A 22924-nucleotide genomic window follows, 5' to 3' on the forward strand; every position below is an offset into this window, starting at 1 on the left:
AGTATTCAAGGTTGCCTCCATAGGTGAGAGCCAGTGCGAGCTTTGAGGAGTGATAATAGTGTGGGGTAGAGGAGCAGAGCCATTTTCTCTTTTCACTAACACATATTAGAACACACTGCACATTCAAGAAAGCCTTTCTTTTACACATTCATGCCTCGACACCTTGTCACTGTAGTAGGTCAGTTGGTTTTCTTTCCTCTGTGTCGTCAACATGGCAAAAAGCAGAAGCACAAGCAAACATTCAGCTTGAAAATGACAGCATCACAGTACAGTGAGCTCACTTAGTGTCTTGCTACAACTCTTAAATAAATTGGGCTCATACTGTTTCAGAAGCGCAGGCTTTTTCATTGAATCCTCAAAACAGAATTGTGCTGCTTTCCGCTTTTTTTTTTGATCTTCTATTTTTGTACAAATTGCACAGGTGAGATAATTGTTCCCCAAAAGAGAGAAAAACAGAGAAAGACATCGCCACGGGTATTCCAAATGCAGAAATGGTTGACATGCACGAACACAAAGGGAGTGTTTGTGCTACAAATGGAAAGCTTTCCCCTGTGCTGAGACATCAATGTGCTTCCACATTGCTCCTGTGAAATACTGCTGCCTTCTGTCTTATCTACATGTTTATGATAACACGTATCTAAGAGATGCAGTGCTGTCTGTGCTAATATAGCAATCAACTGACTCACACACAATTTCCTCAAGATTTTGCTCACCCGCTGGGCGTGTTCGATGCCATGCCAGCTCATGTAGGTAATATGGCAGATTACACCTGTCACTTGTTCTGCTGCTTTTATATGCAGAGCCTTCGGTAGATGTAATCCTTGGATTTGACATTATGCGGGGCATGAGTGAGCCTGCATATACTGTATACATCTCCCTCAGCTGCTTAAAAAGGAATTAAAGTCTGTGATCACATATTTAGATGATCTAGCTCAATCCACACAGTTTGCCGGGTTCAAGGAAAAGCTTGTCATTATAGACTTAAAACATTGCCTCTGTTCTGTTTTCAAAAATTATATTTCTGACTAATATGAAAATGTTTGTACCTCACTCATTTTTGATTGCTGTTATTTTCTAAATGGTGGATATCTCTCAGTACATTCACAAATATTCAGGGACACTTTTCCTCTGCTTCTGTACCCTACAGACTGCCTTTTTGTGACTGAATACTTCACCCGTACGCCTCGTAAGCTGAATGCTTTCAACTCCTTTGCCAGTGTGGAACTGTTCCACTTCAATGTGCCTGACGACACCATGATGGCCGTATGGAACCTCATCACCTTCAAGGAGCAAGGGGGCACGTTTGGAGACAGCTGCCCTAACCGCAATGTGACTGTGTAAGACTGTGAGAATGAGTGTGTTAGAACAATTTTCCTGTTTTATGTTTGTGTTTAGCTCGCAACTTTTCTCTTAGCGTACTTAGAAGCTGAAGTCTGCTCCCCCTGTGAGGTATAAATAGATAATAGTGAGCATCTCATATACTCTACCTTAGGGAAAAAAGGTTAAAGCAGCTGGTTAAACCTGAGCGGTGTCAGATATTACTGGCAGCCTCGACATATGGAGTAACTCCTGTTGCAGCATTAGCTCTATTTAGCTTTTAATTTTGCCTATATATATTTATCATACTGGTAAGCAGCATTTGTCATGAGAGCTTGAAGCCAATCTCAGGTGACTCTTCAGTATCCCTGTGATGTTGTGATTGACGTGGACATGGTTATCACATTTATATATTTACGCCTGGGTTAGGATTATTAATGTTTTGGATTTGAATTTTTTCATATTTTAGAGGATGAGGAGAATAAAGGTTGTCATCTGTGCTCAAGCCATCAGCTGTTCCTATGAAAGGATTTTATATGTGACAGATGCCTGTGTTGTTTATGAAAATACTAGGCCTAACATGGATTGAATTTTGGCTTTGTGATTGATAGGTACTTCAGGTCCGGGGCTCCTCCTGTAATCAACCCCCTGTACACACATTTCCCTCGGGACACAGTTGTCCCAGGATCCTTTGCAGTGACTCTGACCTGGACTCTTCCAAACCGTACAACAGGAGCATTCAATGTGACCAGCCCTCTCCCTGGAGACTGGTTCCTAGCCGCACATCTACCCAAGGATGAAGGCAAGATTTCAGTCAAGGTGAGACTGAACATTTATCTCAAATACACATCATAGTTTTATTTTAGGAGTGGAATGTGTGAGTTGTTATTGCAGGTTTAGGGTTAGCCTGAGTGAACCACCAGATTTATTCTTTAACAAAACAAAGAGTCTACAACCATACAAGCAGCTCTGTGAAGCTGTACTCCAGCATAGAGGCCCTTTGAGCTACATCAGCAAGCTAACATACTACAATAACAATGCGGGCATGCTGATGTTTAGCTGTTATAATATTCACCTTCTCAGTTTTGGGTGTCAGCAAACAAACATTTGCTAAATAAAAAATGCAGCTGAGGGTGAGTGTCGTAGCTCTGTCAGTACATAAAGAAAATCATTTATTAAATTAAGACTTTTAACCTGATAATGGCACCTCATGGAAAATAAGTGATCAGCAAAGTTATTACAAGTAATCCTGCTGGGGATATGAATGTCTGAACTAATTTCATGGCATAACATTTAATAGCTATTGTTAAAGGTTTCACTAAGCGAAAAGTGATGTTGGTAGCGCTACATGGAAAGTCAGGATCAGGATCACTAAAGTTAGTATGAGTCATCCTCTGGGGACCATTAATGTCTGTATAAAATTTTATGGCCATCAAGCCAATAGTTGGTGAGATAATCACTCTGGACCAAAGTGGTAGACACCAGCATCCCTAAAGCCACACTGCTAGCATGTCTGAAAATGCAAATCATCTCATCTGGCATCAGCTGGTTAGAGTGCAAAATGAAAAGCTTGAGTTATACATCAGTCACTAATGGAGAGTTGGTAAGATGGAAGCTTCTTTATGTGAAAGTGTTATATAATATAACATTAATGAGATCTACATCTAAGATATTTTCTTCATGGTTACTTAATTTCACTTCAGTAGATAGGGAAAAAAATCAGATGGAAATGATGTAAATAGTCATTGGGATTAGTATTCCAGTGTGTGCCACACAGCCTAAAGAGGCATAGCAGTGTCAGAGAGTTTTTCTTCATCTCATCATGTTCTCCTGTTTTGCCACATAAACACCTGCTGATTTCCATTTCAGGCAATTTATTTGTCACTGGCATTGTGTCTGGTTGTGCTTCCTTTGTGGACTCTGCCGGCTGGCAATAGTGCACCTGGAATACACAATCAAAAATATCATCAAAAGTTGCCATCAACATTGCATGTACAAAAGAATTGGTTTGCTGTGGGGGCACTGGGAATAGAAACCGCTGTGGCTAAAATGTGAGCAGCTTCCAACGACACACTGTATAGATAGAAAACATATAGACTACTTTTTCCCCCCCTCCAAATTCTGCTCTCTGAAGCAATTTTCTAGCAACCAAGATGGGATGTTTTCGATTCAGAAATGAAACACGGACAGAGGCGATGCAAGCAGAATAGTCTCACACTGCATTGCTCAGTCTCAATCAACAACTGAAATGAACGCAGTGTATATGGATTTAACAACCAAAAACAGCATTGTCAAACTGTATTTAATGTCAAACACTGATATCTCCATATGTACCTTGACTTGTGCGCACATATTGTAATTTATGTAGGGATTATTTGCTGTCAGCTCCTTTGGGGTATTTTCATAATTTACTCAGTTTTCTCTTAAAGTGACTCTAAGAAGACACCAATTTTCTCAAAAACCAAAACTGAATAGCATCTAGACAATTTTCCACTACTTATTGCTATCAGCTCATCGAGTACATCTTATCCTTATTTGAAGTCATTACACATCATACAAAGCTCAGTGTAAATGAGGAAACTGAGGAGCAGGAAAATGATGAGAGTTGTAAAAGATATTAAATGTTTACCCATCCATCCCACCATCTTTGTACTCCTTGACATTGGTTGCTATGACTTCACTCATCACATTGTGGGGCAAACAATCCCTCTTGTATGAGTGACTAGTTAATAGACTGAACTGTGTTAAGCTGTAGTTTTGTAACATTTGAATAACAGTCACTGGTTGTGGTTAAATTAAGTAAAAATGACTGCAAAAAATAGTATAATATACTGCAGTTCTTAGTCGGGTTAATAATTTAATTCATCATTGAAAACCTCTCTTTATTTTATTCACTTTTCTCATTTTGCCATTATTTTAAAAGATTTTACTGTTTTATGATGTTAATAAAAAAGGAGGATTTGACATATAGACCATTATAAATTAGCCTTTTATTAAATTCTGGATATCAGCCAGTCAGTGTTGTCCACTAGCAGTAAAATGGAGCTCAATCCATGGTCACAACTATTTAAAAACTGACTCTAAAAAACTTCTATTTTCTAAGCACATATTACTTACCAATTCAATTGTTCATATGCTTTTATCCTTGTGATAAATCCTTGCGTTGTGAGCATTTAAGTTGAAATATTTAGAGGTTTTCCCTTTCTGTCTCTGTGTGTAAATGTGGATAATTCAAAATATTAGAAACACCTCTCAATATAGTTTTATTCAGTACAACACTTCCACCTAACTACTGACTCTAAAAATGAGACTTTCGTCAACACCTTACTGACAGACTGTAAACAAAAGCTGAACATAAAATGGCTCCATTTATTGCAGCAGTATTGCGATGTATTGCGTTAGAGTGTACAGGTTTAATAAACTGGAAACTCAGCGTATACCCTGGAGTTTTCCCCTAAAATTGCCTAATCTCAGTGGGTCACTCTGACTGAAGGAGCTAGAAGAATGCAATTAGTCTAGTCAGGGTTTCAAAAGGGAGTTTTACTGTTCTTTGGCCTGAATGGAGTTTTAGAGGCTTTGACATCCTGCCAACGCTGACATTCTGGGAGAAAATAGATTAATTCCTATATCTTTTTTGGTGTGAGAACGGTCAAATTTAAAGCTACTGGATGACATCAAAAGCTGTCTGTGCTTATAGTGTGAAAACATTGGCCTTCAAAAAACCCATATTGGTTGAGCCTTAATTAAAACACAACCTGCTCTACAAGACACATGTGCAGGTCCAACTTGACAGGCTGTAATAAATCAAAGGGTCACCCCCGCACCTCTCGGACTAATGGCATGCCACAGTAATTGTGACTGGAGCAGGACGGGTTAGTGATCAGATGACAGGAATGAAGGACCTCATTTGTTATTCAAACCTGTCCTTTGGAATCAGGTGCAAAAGGCTCTGTTTCTTTTTTTATAACAAATATAGAAGCAGATCATGTGTAGAAACAACGTGCGGCCTCCTGGCTCTAAGTCATGCTGTCCCCTCGGCTCATCTCACAGTGTAATGCACATCAAGCGTTAATGGTTCAGAACAACATGCGTGAAATAGTGGGTGCATGTTTCACTGTGTGGCAGGCACGGAGGACGGAGTGATATTAATCCGGGAAAGCTGACAGGCTTTATGCACACAGTCCATTAGGAATTTTGAGGCAGTCTGAATGATATCTAGTCTCCTCTTTACCAGCTTTTAAGAAATATTGGTGAGTTAACCACCAAACCACTAAACTACCATCTAAACCACTGCTGTGTTGTCTTCGTAGGGTCTATCTGAAGAATGCCAGTATCTGTTCCAACCTCAGCTCATTGTCCAAAAGCTGATTGGGATTTCAGTGCTCTATCCTGGATACTTCATCGACCAGATGATCCCCGTCCACAACAGATCTGCACTTTATAAGTAAGTCTTCTAACGAAGCTTCCATACCTGGAAAATGCCAAATAGCAAAAGTCGGAGGAGTTGGTTTTCAAATTATGTGCTATCTAAGAGAAAAATAAGGATTTTTGCACAATCTGCTCTCCCACTTCTCCTCCTCCTCATCTGCTTCGTGAGTTATGATTTTTCCTGGAGTCTTCCCCATAAGCTTATCTTGCATTTTCATTTTAAAAAGATTTGCAATTTCCAAGTGAGTGCCAAAAGTCTGTGCGCTTTTATTAACTTTCCCTTCTTTAAAAGTCACCTCAGTATTGTGAGCAGAGCAGTATGACTTTTTTTTCAAGGTTTAAGTTCATTTTTTGTGATCTTTTTGATGTACCTGGAGGCAGCAGAGTCAATATCATCATCATTATCATCTAACATCTGAGTGCCACATCTTTTGTGGCACTCAGATATTAGATGATGATTTTAAAATGTTGCTTCCGTATTTAGATATCCCACGTATTTGCATCTAAAGTAATCTGTTAGAGAGACTTTGAATATAAGCATTGATCTTTGCAGTGTAACAATATTTTCATTACAAGTGATTTCTATGTCCATTCATTCAAATAGAACTTGCATTTTCGTTAGATATTAAGTTACTGCAAAGGTATGGACTTAACAAAACCAAAATAACAAAGCATGTTCCATCATAAAGGTCATTTTTATAATGCATAATATTTTCTTAGTGTCTTTTTGTAAAATTGATTATTTTTGTCAACATTACATTAACTTTAATTCATTTGACATATAGTACTGTTGTATACTGTGCTGCATACTCTAGTGTATAGAATAATGGTGTTATTTCTACCTGATTCATTTATCTCTGTGTGTGCTTGTGTCTGTGCTTGTGCAGAGTGTTCATCCCCAATTATATATCAAAGGTGAAAGTTCAGCTGGTAAACTGCAGCACCAAGAACAAGAGTAGCGACAGTTGTCCTGTGGTGCTGAAGATAAGAGCGCGGGCGCCACCGGTGCATAACTCAAGTGCCCTCGACTGCAGGGAGTGGAACCCTTGTGAATTAGACACCCTTGTTCCTGCCTGGGAACAATGGTACTACATCCTGGTGGAGAGATATCTAGGAAACTATGATGTCTACTTCCGCATCGGAGTGCAGGTGACAGGTGAGTGTAAGTTACAGGCAAATTGTGACTCATGAGTCTTCAGATTATTCCCATTATCATTTCTGGATGGTTGAAAATGTATTTTTTTCCACTTAATCAAGTGTTTGACAGCAAGTAAACCTTTCTCAATTAAATCAGCAATATTCATTATATGTATTATTATAAAAACAAACATTAGAAATATGAAACAATAAGCACACTATTGATCGGGCATTATCAGTCTGGCCATGTGGGAAGAGGCATTCATTTATTATTCATGTCGTTCAGTGTGAACAGGTACATGTAAAATTTATACAATTTAAAGTGAGCCTATATAACTCTGGCTGAACAGAATAAAACCACAAATGGCTTTAACAAGCTAACATTAAATGGAGGCAAAAGTAAGCAGAGTCATAAATTACAAAGCAATATCTATGTAATCTTTGCTAATATTAGCCAACATAAACTACTAGTCATACCAGACCAAGTAAGGCTGCGACAGAAAAACCACTGAGTGCATCAGTTAGTAAAGGGTGCAGACACTACTTCTAATGACTTTAACCTTTCGTTTTTACCACAGTGAATATTGCATAATCTGGTCTTAACTGTATTATAGCCTTTAAGATCATGAAATACTATTTTACGTTATTCATCATAGTATAAAGTAAAATAGCCCAGGAATATATAATATCATTACATAGATATCAGTTTTAAATTAATTGATATATCATCAGTTTCTATTATAACCTTGTCCAGTTTAAGGATCAAGGGTCAAGGATGTGTCATTCGCGCCATTTAGATACATGAAAGAGAACGAAATACTAATACTAAAACTTTTTTTATGGAGAAGAAAGCAATAGTACTATAGTATAGTATAGCATAGTATTGTATAGTATAGTATTAGAATAGGAATGTTCATCTATTTAGTTTACCTAATTAAGTCTGTGAAAGATCAGAGACTTCACCTTAACTCGACCAGAGTGTTGATACCCCATAGTTCAGATTACCGATATCTGAGATATCATCTCACCATTAACATGACAAGTACCAACAGTAAGAGCTGTCTGTATGCAATAGTTTGCATGCATTGATAATAATATGCTACATGAGATACATCACCATCAAATGCCACAGAATTTCAAACTAGTAATGAGTTCCTGGTTTTCCACTTTAGGTAATTCTGTTTATTTCTCTAATCACTAATGTGGCACAAAATCATGGATAGGTTTTCGATTTATAATGTTTTATTGACTTAAAAGACAAGCACAACATTTGAACACCTTGATGTTCTTGCCTTTTGTTTTAATTTGTGGAAATTACTTAAAATTACTTTTCTTTACAAGTCCCATCAGGGCTTTTCATACGGTGAAGTGCAGAACGTTCCTGTAAATTAGTTTAGTTTTTTTTAACCAATTTTGCCAATTAAACAAAATTATTTGATCAATCTTAGAGGTAATGTGTTGAATTTTCCCCTGTCTCTCATCATTTTCGAATAAATTGCTATAATGTTTATCACCACAATCTACAAGCTGTTTGCTTCCAACGTTGTTCATTATTTTCCCTCCTGCTGCTTCTGATGTGTAATTTAAGATGATGCTGGGGTGGTTTTCCATAAACCTGAGAACTCATAAATTAGGCCAAGCAAAAGCTCAGAGCAGATCTCTGCAGCATATCATATCCAAAATCTAACATTATAAAGTCAAATTATAAAGGATTGTGGTTTTCAATTTGCACAGGAGCTCTTAAAATATTCCCAGGTGTTATTTTGTCCTTGTATCAAAGCAGGAATCACCTAATGTCTTTGGAAGCGTTTCCAAGAGGCTCGTGCTTCTCACAGGTGTGGGGCAGAAATCGAATTTGGATTTGTGTTTTGATTGGAAAAAGGAGCCAGACACAGTCGGACCATTCAGAGGCTTGTTCAAGAAAAAGAGTGGAGCCCAAACTGAGGAGATTCATAAGCGATTGCTAAGAGGCCAGTGATATCACCCTTAAGTGCTACATGCTGTTTTTGGGTTGTGGAGAGTCGAGATATTCTTTATACTCCCTCCACAGGGATGGCTCACAAATCTGTGGGAAGTCCACTCCCATGAAGCAAACCCCTCCCTCTGTTCGACACTGTACAGTGCACTTTGTCACCATGGCAACACCGACACTAATTATTCACACTCTGTCTTTCCCCCTGCCTGCGAGGCAGATCTTACTTGACCTTTGTGGATTTAAATTGAAGAACACCTCAGGTTCAGGGAAGAGATCATTTGGAGTCCTCACCTTCTTATTCTTTCTTGCCAGTATTGGTTATTGTTGTTATAAGCTTCCTCATAAATATTTGCCCTTACTTGAATTCAGTACAATTTACAGGTATCTAGCCACTGGCTAGACAGGTATTGGTAAAACTAGGCTACGCTTTATTATTTATTATTGTTGTTCAATCAGTATTTTCACTGCGGGTGTCTTGCCCTTTAACTAACTTTAATTTATATAGCACCTTTTATACAATAAAATGTAGCTCAAAGTGCTGTACAGTGGTGGATTTAAAGCAAAATACAATAGACACAGTATAGCATTAAAAACAGAATGCATTAGTAAGTGAGTACAGCATTATAAAACAATAAGAACAGGTTCAAATAAAATCAGAAGTAAACAAAAAAGGTAAAATAGATTAAAAAATACATACAAATACAAAAAATGAATAAATTGATAAAAATAGAATTAGAAATCCAATAAAAAGGCAGAGAGATATACAGAGATAAAAATGTACTATATTAACTGAATTCCTGAATAAATAGGTCTTGTGTTGCTTCTGGTACATCTAATGTAACTGGACAGGTTGTTCCACAGTCCTGTAGCTAAAAGAAACTTCCACGCTTGTTTTGTGGGATACTTTTAGGTAAAAGAGCAGCATCAGAGGACGTAAGGGCTCTTGTTGGTTGATAAGGTGAAAAAGTCAGAAATATAAAAAGGTGGTATATCATTTAGGGCTTTGTATGTGAGTAAAAGGACCTTAAAATCAATTCTAAAAGAAAAGGGGTGAGACTGCATAGAAGATAAAACAGGAATAATGTGCTCTCTGTTCCTGGTCTTTGTTAAAAATCTGGCAACAGAGTTCTTGAAGTTGAATTAGTTTGTTGAAGAAGTAGCTTTCCTATCAGGCCAGTGAAGAGGGCATTACTATAATCCCACCTGTTAATGATGAAAGCATTGATCAGTTTATCAGCATCCTGCTTTGTGAGGGATGGAATTAAGTTCACAGCATTTCTCAGGTGGAAGAATGCCGTCTTGGTCTCGTTGCTGATATGGGCTTCAAAGCTTAAATCAGAGTGTGCTGTATTTGAGAGCAAAATGATGCTACATCTTTGGATTATGAATGCTATAAAACCTTATGTTTACACCCCCCGTTCTCTCCCACCCACTCACACATACATATACATAAACATGAACTACTGTATATATTTGGGTCTTTACTGATTTTACACAGATTTTTCTTGTTTCTACCAAAGTTAAATTTGCCTTGAGCCTGCATTTCTTTGGTATCTCGGTATTTTTAGGAGTGTTTCAGCTGCCTGAACGGACATCAAAATACTTCAAACCCTTTCAGAGACAACACTATGCAAACGAGGCTGAGCTAGAAAAGCCTTTGAAATCCTTTCCCCTTGGGGATTGGTGGTATTTGATGGTACTTTGCCAGTTGCCATCAATGACCATTTTCCAGTGAGTTGCTTTGTGTTGAGTGAAAGCATACTGTTTGCAATTACTGTGAATCTTTGTCTCATTAAAAAGCAGTGTACAGAACAGAACCTTGCTGTTTACATTATGGAAACCAGCCGAAGGGGATCATTTCAAACATTTGCAAACGACTGTGTAGCATGCATAATAACGCAAGTGAAATAACTGACATGGTTATTGCCTGTTTGTTTGAGATTTGCCAGGGATTGGCTGTTTGACTTCATGATAAGGATTATTACATTGCAAAAGATGCTGCAAGGTGCATTTTAAAACACCCTGTGAATCGAACCATTGAAGATGCTCAGCTCACATTCTTGGTATTTTCTGTCATATCTTACTTTTCTGATTAGATTGCTCCAAGTCCAATTTGTCAAAGGACCAATCACAACCCGGCTCCTCAATGAATATGCCGCAGTCTTTTGGAACAGCGATGGGTTTCTCCTTGTCCGATACGCTCTCAATGGCGGCCCTGCCCAGCCTGTCGCAGAATGCCAGTCACCTGCATACCTCGGAGGACAGCATCATTTACCTCAACCCCACTGCCGACACAAACAAGTGCTGGCCCATCCGTCCGACTCTGCGCAATGAGCTGGACACCTTCTCTGTGCACTTCTATGTCTTCTTTGGTCCAAATATATCGATTCCACCGGACAGGGCTGCTGTGTTCGCCATCAACCTCATGCCAGTTTTAGACAGCGGAGGAGTCCTCAACATGGAACTCAAGCTCAACATGGTGAGTGCTGCTGATGACACTGTTGCTGCTTGTTTTAAAAGCATAATTTATTCAAATTTAAACACAAATTCATAACAACAAATTGGAAATGTGCCAGTACTCAAATTGCTGGACAGGAACACCACAAACTCAATCAAAGCAATCAAATGTTCTGTCTTTAATAGTTTGCTTTTGCATACAGAACAAGAAAGAAGATTATTTTTTCAATGAGCTTCAGTTATATGTAAGAAAGAAAGCTTTGATTGAATTAATGTTTAATTTTATATCTTGACAGTGTTTGAGAAATCTAGGTCAATCAGATCAGTCAAAAATGTTCACTAGTCATCTGCAGGATACTTGAAGGAGACATTTTGTTTTAAGATGTTTGGTAGAGCTCTCTTTCCACCTTCACTCTTCACCTGCTGCATGATTTGCTATTGCAGTAGATAAGATTGTAATCAGAGGTAAATATGCAACAGTTAGCGTGGGGAAATCTCCCAGCGAGCAAGGGTGAATAATTGGGCTCTCAAAGTGTCTGGCTGAGCTAGCCTGCTAAATATGGATGCTCATATGGTCATAGTCTTTGCTGTAGGAGCTGAAAAAGTTCACAATGAAACAGGCGCCAATGTTTGTGGCTGGTGACATATGTTGCTAATACAGAATCAACAGAAGGCAAAAATCAGCCAAAAAGGATTTGATGTGTGTTTGTTAGGCTGCCTTTCAGATATTAATGGCATTAAGAAAGCACCTGCAGTGCTTTGGAGGTCTACAGGCCGTCAGAAACTGGAGAGCTACAGGCTGGCAGATGGACTTTTAAACATTTTACTCCTAATAGAACGCAGGCAGGTGATGTTGAAATAACAAGAGGATCAAGCAGAAAGCACAAAAAGAAATCTTTGAATGTTCAGTTCAAAGGCAAACTCTGACATTTTGGTTAATATTTTGGTATATTTCGCTGTCTGCCTGGTAGTTAAATTTGTATCTCGTTGCATTCAGTACTCATTGGTCCAGAACATTTTTAGGTTACCTGTATCATAGCACAAAAACCGAAGCAGGAGGATACAGCCAAGAGGAAAAATGTATCTTTCCATGGTTTTCCTTAGCAGATGGGGTTACCCAATTATCAGATATCAGAATATCCATCTTTCTGAGCAGTATGTTTGCTCAAAAGTCGAGAGGGAAAGTTCTTAGAAAAACAGTGCTTGTTCAGAGCAACAGAGGTGCGGAAGCAGGTGTCACACAGCAAGTTTATGCAGCACTTGCAGTGTAAATTGCTGTGTTGCAGCTGTTGGTCACAAAAATAGCTTCAATGCAATTGCTCATTTAACCAATCAAACACATGCTAAAATACAGTACAACATGTACATATAGCAGGTTTAGAGCTGATGCAATGCAGCCTCTATGCTGTTTGCCCATGCTTCCAGTTTTTGTGATACGCTAGGCTAAACACATCTTTCATTTCTACAGAGCACGCAGAGATGAAATTGATAATCGATCTTCTCATCTAACCTCCCACAGGAAAGCAAACAGGCGTATTTCCCCAAATGTCAGAGGAAAATACAAATTGTTATTTTTTAAGGAAATGACATTAATTGACTGAATAATTAATTGGATGGTTTATTGATTAATTGCTTAGTGTGACATAGTGGGTAACTGAATGCTGTCACCTCGCAGACAGACAGGAGGAAAACCTAAATGGTGACACTGGTCCTTTTCTTTCTGTTATCCTCATGTTTGCTGTTTGTGTGGTCCAGTGTGGAGCAAGTCTGAACACCTGTGTTTTAGCTTCTGTAATAGAAACCTCATCTGGGTGTTTTTTCTGTTGCATGCATGCTGGGATAGACTCTGTTCACACCAACCCGCCAACCTATGCCCCAGTATAATCATAAGTGGGTATAGTTGGTTAGATTTTGTAGATGTCACAGAGAGAGTATGCTGTGATTGTCGTATGAGCTGTGAGATGTATTCTTCAGAGAGGCTGTCATGCTATATTATTCTATGGACAGATTTCTCCCCCCTCAGCGATGATCCGTCACTTTCTTGTCACAGGCGTAGAATCCAGTCAGCCGCTGCCAGTGGGGGACTCTGGCAGATTTGCAGGGCTTTAGGAGACAATAGCTGGAACTGCTTGTCTGCCTTGCATCAGTCTCTGTGAAAGGATGTGAAAGGAATGCATATGGCGTTTATTTCCAATGATACCTCGACTGACTGGATCAGTTTAATCGCTTTAGATCCATTTTTCAAAGTTTTCTTTAGGTAGGGCTTACGCAGAGAAAGAAATTGTAAGCGCTGTAATGGGCGTTGTTATTCCTTGTCGGCTCTTATATGTTACAGTTGTTTTTATCACAGTGACACTTGTTTGAAAAGGGGTTGTTTCGTTTGAGCCGAAAATGTTGAAATGAAGCAACTTAAATGAAGAAAACCTAAAAAATATATATAAATGTTTGATATTGCTAAGCAGTGCTCTTGCAAAACCAGTTTATTTAAATCACTTTGTTAAATTTGAATTAGAAAATACATGAAAAGTTTATATGTTTTTGAGCCAAACTAAAACTCATCATGGAGTTTGTTTTAATTACTTTGGGTACTGGGATGTGCTAGGATGGTGCTCTGCATAAACAAGCCAGCTTCATCCGTGTTCTTGCATCAGTTGGCATTGTGTCCTGCCTGGCACATGTTACTAGCAAAACACTTGGAAAAATACAGCAAAGCAAAAGCAACACGAGTACAGAACAGACATAAACTGGCACTCATCAAACATGAATCATTTTTTCCTATCTGCAGCATTTCTGTGATCAGAGTGGAAGCATCTGCTCTGTAGTAATGTTTTTGAATAGATTTGAACTCAGAAGTTGTCAGAAGTAGTTTGCTTTCAGTCAGTAACCTTGAGCGTTGCTTTGTTGGAAGTTAGCACTACTGATTGAATTATGCTTCTGCCACTTACATTTCTCAATTATAACTAACAGCTACATAATGGATCAGGCATGTAAATCACAACATTAAATGTGATTAATCTAAGAATGCTCACAACAGTGTTACAAAGTGCTTTACAAGTGGCAGCAATAAATAAAACCCAAACAAAATTACCATTAAGAATTCCAGGCATGGAAATAAAAAAACGGAGCACAAAAAAGAGGCAGGCACAACAAGTATTGAGCATAAATTAACAACAGATCGCATCATGTTCTGACAACATAGAAATGTCTGAAACCCTCTCTCAAAGCCCAGGCTCTGGGCAGCAAAGACACAGGTTGTTCAGGAACGGTCAGCAGCCTGCATGAAGGGAAACAAGATGAGATGGAGGCGCACGATAAGGCAGACAGAGCCGCAACAGTTATCAGTGCCATCTTGATTTCAGTTCTACACAGGCAGAGTGTATCAAACAAGGAGTTTCCTGCTTCAGATGAGAGATTTGACAGGGATCAAACATATCACAAAACACTCCGGCTTCCGAAATTTGATATGTTTCCTGGTGTTTCCTGATTATAGGATACCAATAGGATGTTATTGGTGTAGCAGCACATCAACTCTGATTCTGTTGGCTCAGTCTGGTGGATAGCTGGAATGAGGGAAATGAACTTTTTCATCGAACATTTTACTGGGTACATAGTTTCCCTTTGTTGATTTATTCAGGAAGGCGTAAGGAGGTAAAACCAAACAATATGGATTTGAGTCAATACCATACCAAGTAGTGGCCTGAATAAGGGCAGATTGAGCAGTTTTTTCCTCGCCTTATTTGGGATGCTATTCTGTTCTCCGTAAAGAAAAACTAATTTGAAAGCACAAAGCCTCATGATTGTATCTGCTTAAAGCAATTTAAGATGACACTGCACTGCAACAACAGGAGTGCATTCAATACAGAAGAGCTCAAAAATAAATGAAAAGAAAAAGAGAAAATAGGGCTTGTAATGGGTGACGAAGAAACATTTTACCATCTTAGTGTGTCTTTGATTTGCTTATTCTGAGTTTTGGATAAGTAAGATACCTTGTATCTCTATTTCATCATTTTTATTTTTATTTTTTCATAAATCAATGTGATTGGTCCTTGGATTTTTTTTTATTTCCTGTAAAGTGACAGTTTAGGACATACAAGATTTGCACCCGACAGTTACAAAATTAGAGTTAAAGGACAGGTTCACAATTTTTCAAGTGTGTCTTAAAACATTTGTCAGGTATCTATATGAACATTTAAACAGGCTTTGCTCGCTGTAATCATTCCTCCTGTTCATACTGGCTATTAGAAGACCCCCACCGCCCCAAAATGCACTTACAATGTAAGTGATGGGGACAGTTATTGTTTTAGCAAAACTGTTTTTAAAACTACATCTGGAGATAATATTCAGCCCTCTGAGTCAATCAAGTTGAAAGGATATCTTCCAAAGTTACAGTCTTTTTAGTAAACATTTCCCTGAAAATAGAAAATATTTTGCCTCAATTGACACTGTTTTCATGTTAAGCTGCTATAGAAGGATCATAAACTAAAGAGGGAATTTGGCACTAAAGAGACTGTAACCTTAAACAATATTGCCTTGCTTTGACTAATTTGGACAAATTTGTGAAGCTATCCTTTAATATGAGAAGAGACCACGATCATAGACTTTAAAAAAGGGGTTTAAGAACTACTGCCATTATATTCTCATCTGTATTTTCCAGACTTTTGCACAAAAAAAGGGTTGCTTGTTCAATCTCAATGTTCATCTCATTTTAGGAGAGTTTTGAAATAGAAATCTACAATTTGATCATACTGATTTAGAGTAATGGTACCACATCAGATTGTAGTAGTACTTTGAATATCGCACAGGGACTTTGTTTGCACACCCCAGGATATCAATACTGGGTGACACAAGGCAGTATTTTTTTTCATTTTGGTTCTGTGTATGCCCATTACACTGTTCAAAAAACAGTGGAGTCCTAAAAAGGGAGTTGAGTCATATAAACCCTCTGTGGAGCTCAGTGTGGGCCAGGAGGAGGAAAGACTTTGAGGTAATTTATTTCTTCCTGTCTCAGCCGTGCCATCGTGTACTGTGCCTTCACAGTTATACAGAATAAATAAGGCAGTCTATAAAAATGACAGTACTGGTGGTGTTTTTTTGTTTGTTTGATTTTTTGCATGGCCCTCAGGGTCACACATGTACAAGGCCCCTTCTCAGTAGAGTTTTGTGTCTGTTATATTTATTCATTTCATTATCGATTCTGGATTAAAGGATCATTTTTCAGCACATTTTTTTAGCAGTCTGAGTTTGTCAAATCATGTGTATATCTTTCAACATTTTAATCTTTTTGGTATAAAATTCCTTCTTTGATCTTCCCTTGACAATGTTTCCTTGTCGAGCTGTTTTGTGGGATAGTAGTAAAAAGACAAAACTGTAATGAAAATAGTATGGGACTCATTATTGGCAGATATACAGTAAAGGCAACAGCATCCTTTCTTTTGACTTTCTAGCCAGAAATGTTGTTAACAGTCACTTCATAAAGAGAGTCTGGCTTAGGGGCCTTGGTAGTCTATCCATGAGTGTTTCCCATGCAATCCTTCATCTTCATACTGTGGAGGACAGTCTGGACGAAAGGGGAGAGGACGGGGAGGAGAGGGGGGGGTATCTTGAAGTGCCAGTGGGCGTGATTGAGTCTTACTACCAAGAGAGTACAGGCCAGATGGTGAGTTTAGCAGGCCTGAAATCTCAGCACCTGGCGAAGTGTTTGTTGAGTCATTGCATTAATCAACAACTTTGCCAACTCCCTGCATATACATTATGCTCATTTTGTGCTAGGGGGGCCGATAGCAATCTTATTTATTCAAGAAATAATTGCCCAGACTTATCCCCTCCACGAGTGTGTATTTCCCTGTGAACACAAAGCAAATGCTTGTAATGTGCTGAATCTTGTGTCTGACAAAAAAATGACAGTTTCAGGTTTAGGGACAATGTGAATAAATTATAAGGGTTTTTGAAATTTATGAAGTGTCAAATTTGGTGCTTAAATTGCACACTCAGGCTTTATGAACACATCAGGTATGTCTTGCTTCTATCTGTACTCCTGTTGTTCTTTTACCAATACAACAAATTAGACTGTAATGGTTTCCTTTCACCTGTCAGCCGAATGAGCCAATTTGTATAAGCATATGCAGTTCCCAACGCTTGAATAATTCTCTGGGATTTTTTTCTTAATGCATGAGCATTGATGGTTTAAGGTGATAAACTGCCAAAATCTTCATTTAGGTGCCTCGGGCTGTCGGAAGGAAAGCAGTTTCACTTGATTTGTTAGTTTTAAAGTTTACTATCTGATAGCTGCGAGGAAATGAGACCAGAAGTAATCATGAACAGTGTGAACTCACCGGCATGATGGCAGCAGATGGTTGATGGCTAGATGGATGAGTGACGCTTGCTTGTGTTTCCTCTTGCAGTCTACACTGAAAGGTGCTAATGTCACAGTGTTTGGCTGCCTGAACCACGGCATGCCTCTCTTCCTGCGGGAAAACTCATCACTGAAATGTGAATCAGGTATGTCAAATTTAACAAAGTAACCTGTTTAACAAGATGGCCATATTAATAAAATGTGTACTCATTTCATATAATCATTAGAATTAATTCATACTTTTTCTTTATGGGTGTCACATTTGAACAATAACTTCTTCAGCTCAGGGCTTACATTTAGATTAACAGAACATTGTATTTCAGTTTATTCACTTGAATTGGTATAACTTCACTGACACTTCAAGCTCAATTTATCGTCCACACACTACAGACATTTCAACTCTTTTCTCCTTTCAGTGCTTCAACTTCACTCAGAGCTTACAATTAGACTAAAACTTGAACTTCTTTTGGCACTTCCATTTCAACTGCTATTTGACTACCGTTCCTTATTTGTATTTTGAATCCAAAAGCAACATTTTAGTAGCAATGGCGGTGGTAAATAGGGGTGCGGAGGATGCTGCAGCACCCCCTGGCAGACGGTTTAGGACCTGTATGTTCAAGACTATAAACCCTCCAAGACCCGCAAGGCTGTATATGAAGCTATAGAGGGCTCAGTAAAGATTCTGGTACAATATGAAACTACATGACCTAAGCCAAAGTTCCATTTTGGCAAAGGGAAAACTGGCATTGCATTTTCTCTCTTGACCTCTCACCTCAAGGTATCTTAACCAAAATGGGTTTGATGGTTGGGTTTGATGGTTACCCCCTTATATATTATATACCCCTATATATATATATATAAATGCCCACTTTCTACTAATCCCATGCAGTTTTGGGCAAAAGCCATGCAGTTTTTTGCATGTACTACAAATGTGTTATTTTTGTCTATTCAAAAATGGTGTATTTGAATATTTCTGCATACTGGGGTTCCTAAACAGTCTTGGAATTGCATACATTTGGAACGACTGGCAAGCTGAGACTCTTTTGGATTCAGTGAGCCCAATTGTCTTCTTGTGTGATGATGTTAGTCCCCACAGTAGTCATTTCATTGTAATGAGATCATTTTTGAAAAAACATTTGACCTCACTGAATAAAATGATCTATTGTGACCTCTAGGATAATCATACTCTTGTGAAACTTTTCAACAAGCTTCACCCTACAAACTTATAAACTAAAGACTTTGGGCATTCAGACCATGTATGGCTTTCCCAGGTATACTAACAATAAGGCACCTACCCGAAATGCAATGTTTACTACAGATTTATGACTAGAAAACTTGACACACAGCTCTGAGCTGCAAATTCATCTTCAGGTTCCCAGCTTTCAGATGATGAATACCACTTCTGTGTGGCATACACTGTTGAGCTGCTATCTCCCCCTAGAGATCCCTTGTCATGGTTAAAAAGACATAAATGGTCTATAAAATCTAATTTTCATCTAATTAGTGTTGGTTATGTTTATATTTTAATGATATTTTGATTTCAGTAAGTGGTTAATTGTGGATCAGAGGTTCCAAATTTCCTTTCTTAGAAGTTTATTATACTTTCATAGAGAAATATTGCATGTTCATCAAAGTACCCAACTTACTTCTTGCACAACTCATGCACATTTTACAGCCCCATACCCCAACTCACACATATCGCATTATCTGCCTTGAAACATGTTCCCATGGCTATTTTTCAGAAAATGTTGCCTTTTCTAGTGTTTCTAGTGTTTTTTTATGTAAGGGTGCAGGCTCTTTCATTTTCAAACTCTGTTTCAGGGCATTATCTGTCATTACAGAAACAAAAACCTGCTCTACCATTGTTTTCCTCTGTTGCAGAATCTGTGGCCGGCTTTTCCCTTTCTGTGAACGCCTCTGCTAACATCACCAAGCTGAGGATCCCTTACCCACAAACAGGCACCTGGTACCTCAGTCTGCGCTCTCTATGTGCCACTGAACATGGGTGAGACTGCCTCTGCACTTATTTGTTCCTCAAAGGTTTGCATCTTGTTTCAGGAGACAACACATCAGTACCTTAGGAATTATTAAAAGATAAATATGGCTCCCTACGCCTTAATGAAAGGATAGAGTCCTTAAAATGAAATAAAATTGTGAAGAATGTATGCTTGAGAGCATTTAAAATCCAGAAAGTCCCCAAAACATAATTTACAAGCAGAAATTCGTTAAAACAAGTCGTATGACGACTGTTAATGAATTTCTGACAGTCCATAATCAGTTCTTTGGCTTGGTTCCAGTCTCTCAAAGCAACCACTCTGAGACAATATTTGCTGTCAATTACTGGAAGACAATTGGAAAAAAAGGACATTCAATATTTCTTAAAAACTCATCTTCATATAACAATCCCTAGTTTGTTTACCTTAATTAATAATTCAGTACTCTAATGAAGACACCATGCTCACTGTTTATACGGTGCGGCCTCCCTCATTCAGCCACATCCTTTCCCATCTGTCACCCAGCAGATACATTTGGGATTGGCTTCATAAATGTTTCTCGGGTAAACACCTAGCATATGACATGGAACAGGGTTATATTTTGAACCTTAAAAAACAGATATCTCATGTAACCACATTTTCATTTTAATAAATGTGTTTTTGTTTGGATTTGTGATTATTTGCACAGACCTTATAGCAGGGTACATTCAATTCCTGCATCTATTGTGTTCAGTGTGTTTCTCTTGTTCAACACAACAATATGAAATGACATTGGGATATTTTCACTGCAGATACAATGTGTCTACATAAATTGTGACATTCAAATTTTGGTGTAAGACTCTTAGAATCAATAAGCCTTTCCTTCTTAATTTGTACCAACATTCAACATTCACACAGGTAGAAAAAAACTATATTTTCCACATCCAGTACTTTGAACAGACCAGAATGCATCTCAACTACAAGCCATGTTGGGGTTTTTTATTAAAGAGCACAACTCTTATCTTTTCTTGAATAGAAAATGTCTGGTAATCTCTATAGGTTTTCACCACTTAACTGTACACTTGAATCCATAGATGAATGCAATAAGCACATACTCTTTTACTGAGGGTTCTTCTAGGTCATTGTGAGAAATGTCGGAAAGAGAATGTGGGGGAAATGTTTCCATTAAGTTATCCATGTTTTTGTAATGTTATTCACAAAATCTTAAGCATTAGCTATTCAGCAGATTGAGTTGTTTTGGCGAATGCTTAATAGCTTGAAAATGGGAAAAGAACAAAATTAAATAGATTTTTTTCCAACCCACTTGGGATTTCCAATTGAATTTGAATAACAGATAATAACAGATGGTGTGGGACATGGACTCATTCTCACGTGAGAGGTTTGCCGTGATATGGAAATGTGGGAAAGCTTTCACAGTGCTATTTGTTAGATTACTGCATGGTAAAATAAATCAGGTCTTGTTAGAAAGGAAAATAGATATGTAGTGTGAATGACAGGTGCTCTTCAAGGAAACAATTAAGTTGATTGATATAGCTTAAAAAATAAAGAAGCGAACAGCTGTGTCAATTAAAAGATGGGTTCCTGTTAAAGGCAAAGAAGCACATTTTTTACCTCCTGGAGTTTCATTCTCTGTGACTGATTGTAGAATCTAACAATTACTAAAGTGGCAATGCAAGCAGGTTTTTCTTTCAGCCCATGTAACGTTGAGATAAACAAACTACGTATAGGTTCATTGAACAGTTGTGGGACAGATTGCTGCATAAAAATCTACACTGTAAAGATACAAAAATCAACCATAATCATTAACAGGCCATTTATTCTCAGCAAAACATTGTGCCGTATGGTCAATATGTATTTAAAAATAGAAAAAGAGCATTAAGATGAAGTGGTTTAAGAAGGAATGGACAGTTCTTCCTTACTATTGTGAAAATTCAGTGTACCTAATTTAACCACCTACCTATTGAAGATTAAACTATCACAGTTTAAGGGCTCATCTTCTGGGGACCACGAATGTCTGTATACAATCTTATGGCAATCTATCCAGTAGCTATTACTGTTTTTCAGTCTGGACCAAGTTGTTTGATGGACTAATGGACAGACATTTCCATCACTAGAGCCATGCCCCTAGCATGCCTAAAAACAACCACTGATGAATAAAAACATCTAAGTGCAGAATATGTAAATTGATTTCCATTTGGAAGGACGACCTTCACAAATTTCTATCTTCATACTGTAAAAAATGTATCAGTGTTTCAGTACTGATGTTATTCATTCTCCTTTAATATTCTGCCTGTCTGACTTTTCCAGATTTGAAGCGTGCACCAATGTCACTGCCGAGGTGTATATGCGCTCCTACCTGACACCATGCATCAATGACTGTGGGACATATGGACAGTGCAAGCTTCTGCGCACCAACAACTACCTTTATGCCGCATGTGAATGCAAAGCAGGTAACAATTTACTCTAAAACTCTGTTGCAAAGCATTAAATTGCCAGTATTGTCAGTATTTTCCAGGCTTATATGAAGTCTTTTTCTATTAGTTTGTTGATTTGAATTTGTCCATAATGTGGGTGTGAACTAAATTCAGATTAGGCGGTCTAATTATATATACTTTTGATTTTATGTTTTTGTCCTTTTTATTTTCAAATTACATCCACATTCACAAAACACCAGCTATGGAAGGCAATTACTGACAGAAACAAAGAGTGTTGTTTGATTGATGTAGAAAAATAATTCTATAAATATGGTATGCACTCAACATTGCCTTTAATTATTAATCGGTAATTAATAATTAGCAAAAAGTGTGATAATGAATTAATAACTGGAAGTGATTTTCAGTAGTCAAAAGCTTTTTTGCATACAACATAAGATAAAAGTTTCTGTAGGGAAATTGGGTCATCACCGCTGCAAAGGATTTCTAATTTGTCGGAAAATATATCATTCAGAGTGACAAGAAAATGGGAAAGGGCAAGGTGGGAAACATGGGTCATTTTACCAGAAATGGATTGAAAATACAGAATTTAAATTGTATGTGCCACTGCCCAATGAGTCATACAATAGTATTAATCTTCTAGTATAAGCCTTTTTGATAAGACAATAAAACACACTCTTAATTACGAACAGCTTTTCAATAAAAGATGAGCTTAGGAAACTAAACAAAGCCTGTCCTCGGAGGCTTTTTTAAAGTCCTGCCTTGCCTTTGATCTTCTTTTACTAGAGCTGGTTGCTCTTCAGTTCAATTCATTGTCATACTTCATATATAT

At 38.0% G+C, this 22924-nt stretch overlaps 1 protein-coding gene across 1 annotated transcript in view; it reads left to right on the forward strand.

Moving 5' to 3' along the window:
* tmem8b (transmembrane protein 8B) overlaps positions 1-22924 on the forward strand; it is a 39796-nt gene that overhangs the window by 2920 nt on the left and 13952 nt on the right. The window contains exons 2-9 of the mRNA XM_062417896.1: positions 1148-1337; positions 1929-2136; positions 5628-5761; positions 6633-6901; positions 10954-11336; positions 17716-17812; positions 19548-19671; positions 21968-22110. Of these exons, the coding sequence (XP_062273880.1) occupies positions 1148-1337; positions 1929-2136; positions 5628-5761; positions 6633-6901; positions 10954-11336; positions 17716-17812; positions 19548-19671; positions 21968-22110 (1548 nt within the window). The remainder of the gene's footprint in view (positions 1-1147; positions 1338-1928; positions 2137-5627; positions 5762-6632; positions 6902-10953; positions 11337-17715; positions 17813-19547; positions 19672-21967; positions 22111-22924) is intronic.

The sequence above is a fragment of the Scomber scombrus genome, chromosome 4, assembly GCF_963691925.1.
Source record: "Scomber scombrus chromosome 4, fScoSco1.1, whole genome shotgun sequence".
In the NCBI taxonomy this organism is placed as follows: Eukaryota; Metazoa; Chordata; class Actinopteri; order Scombriformes; family Scombridae; genus Scomber; species Scomber scombrus.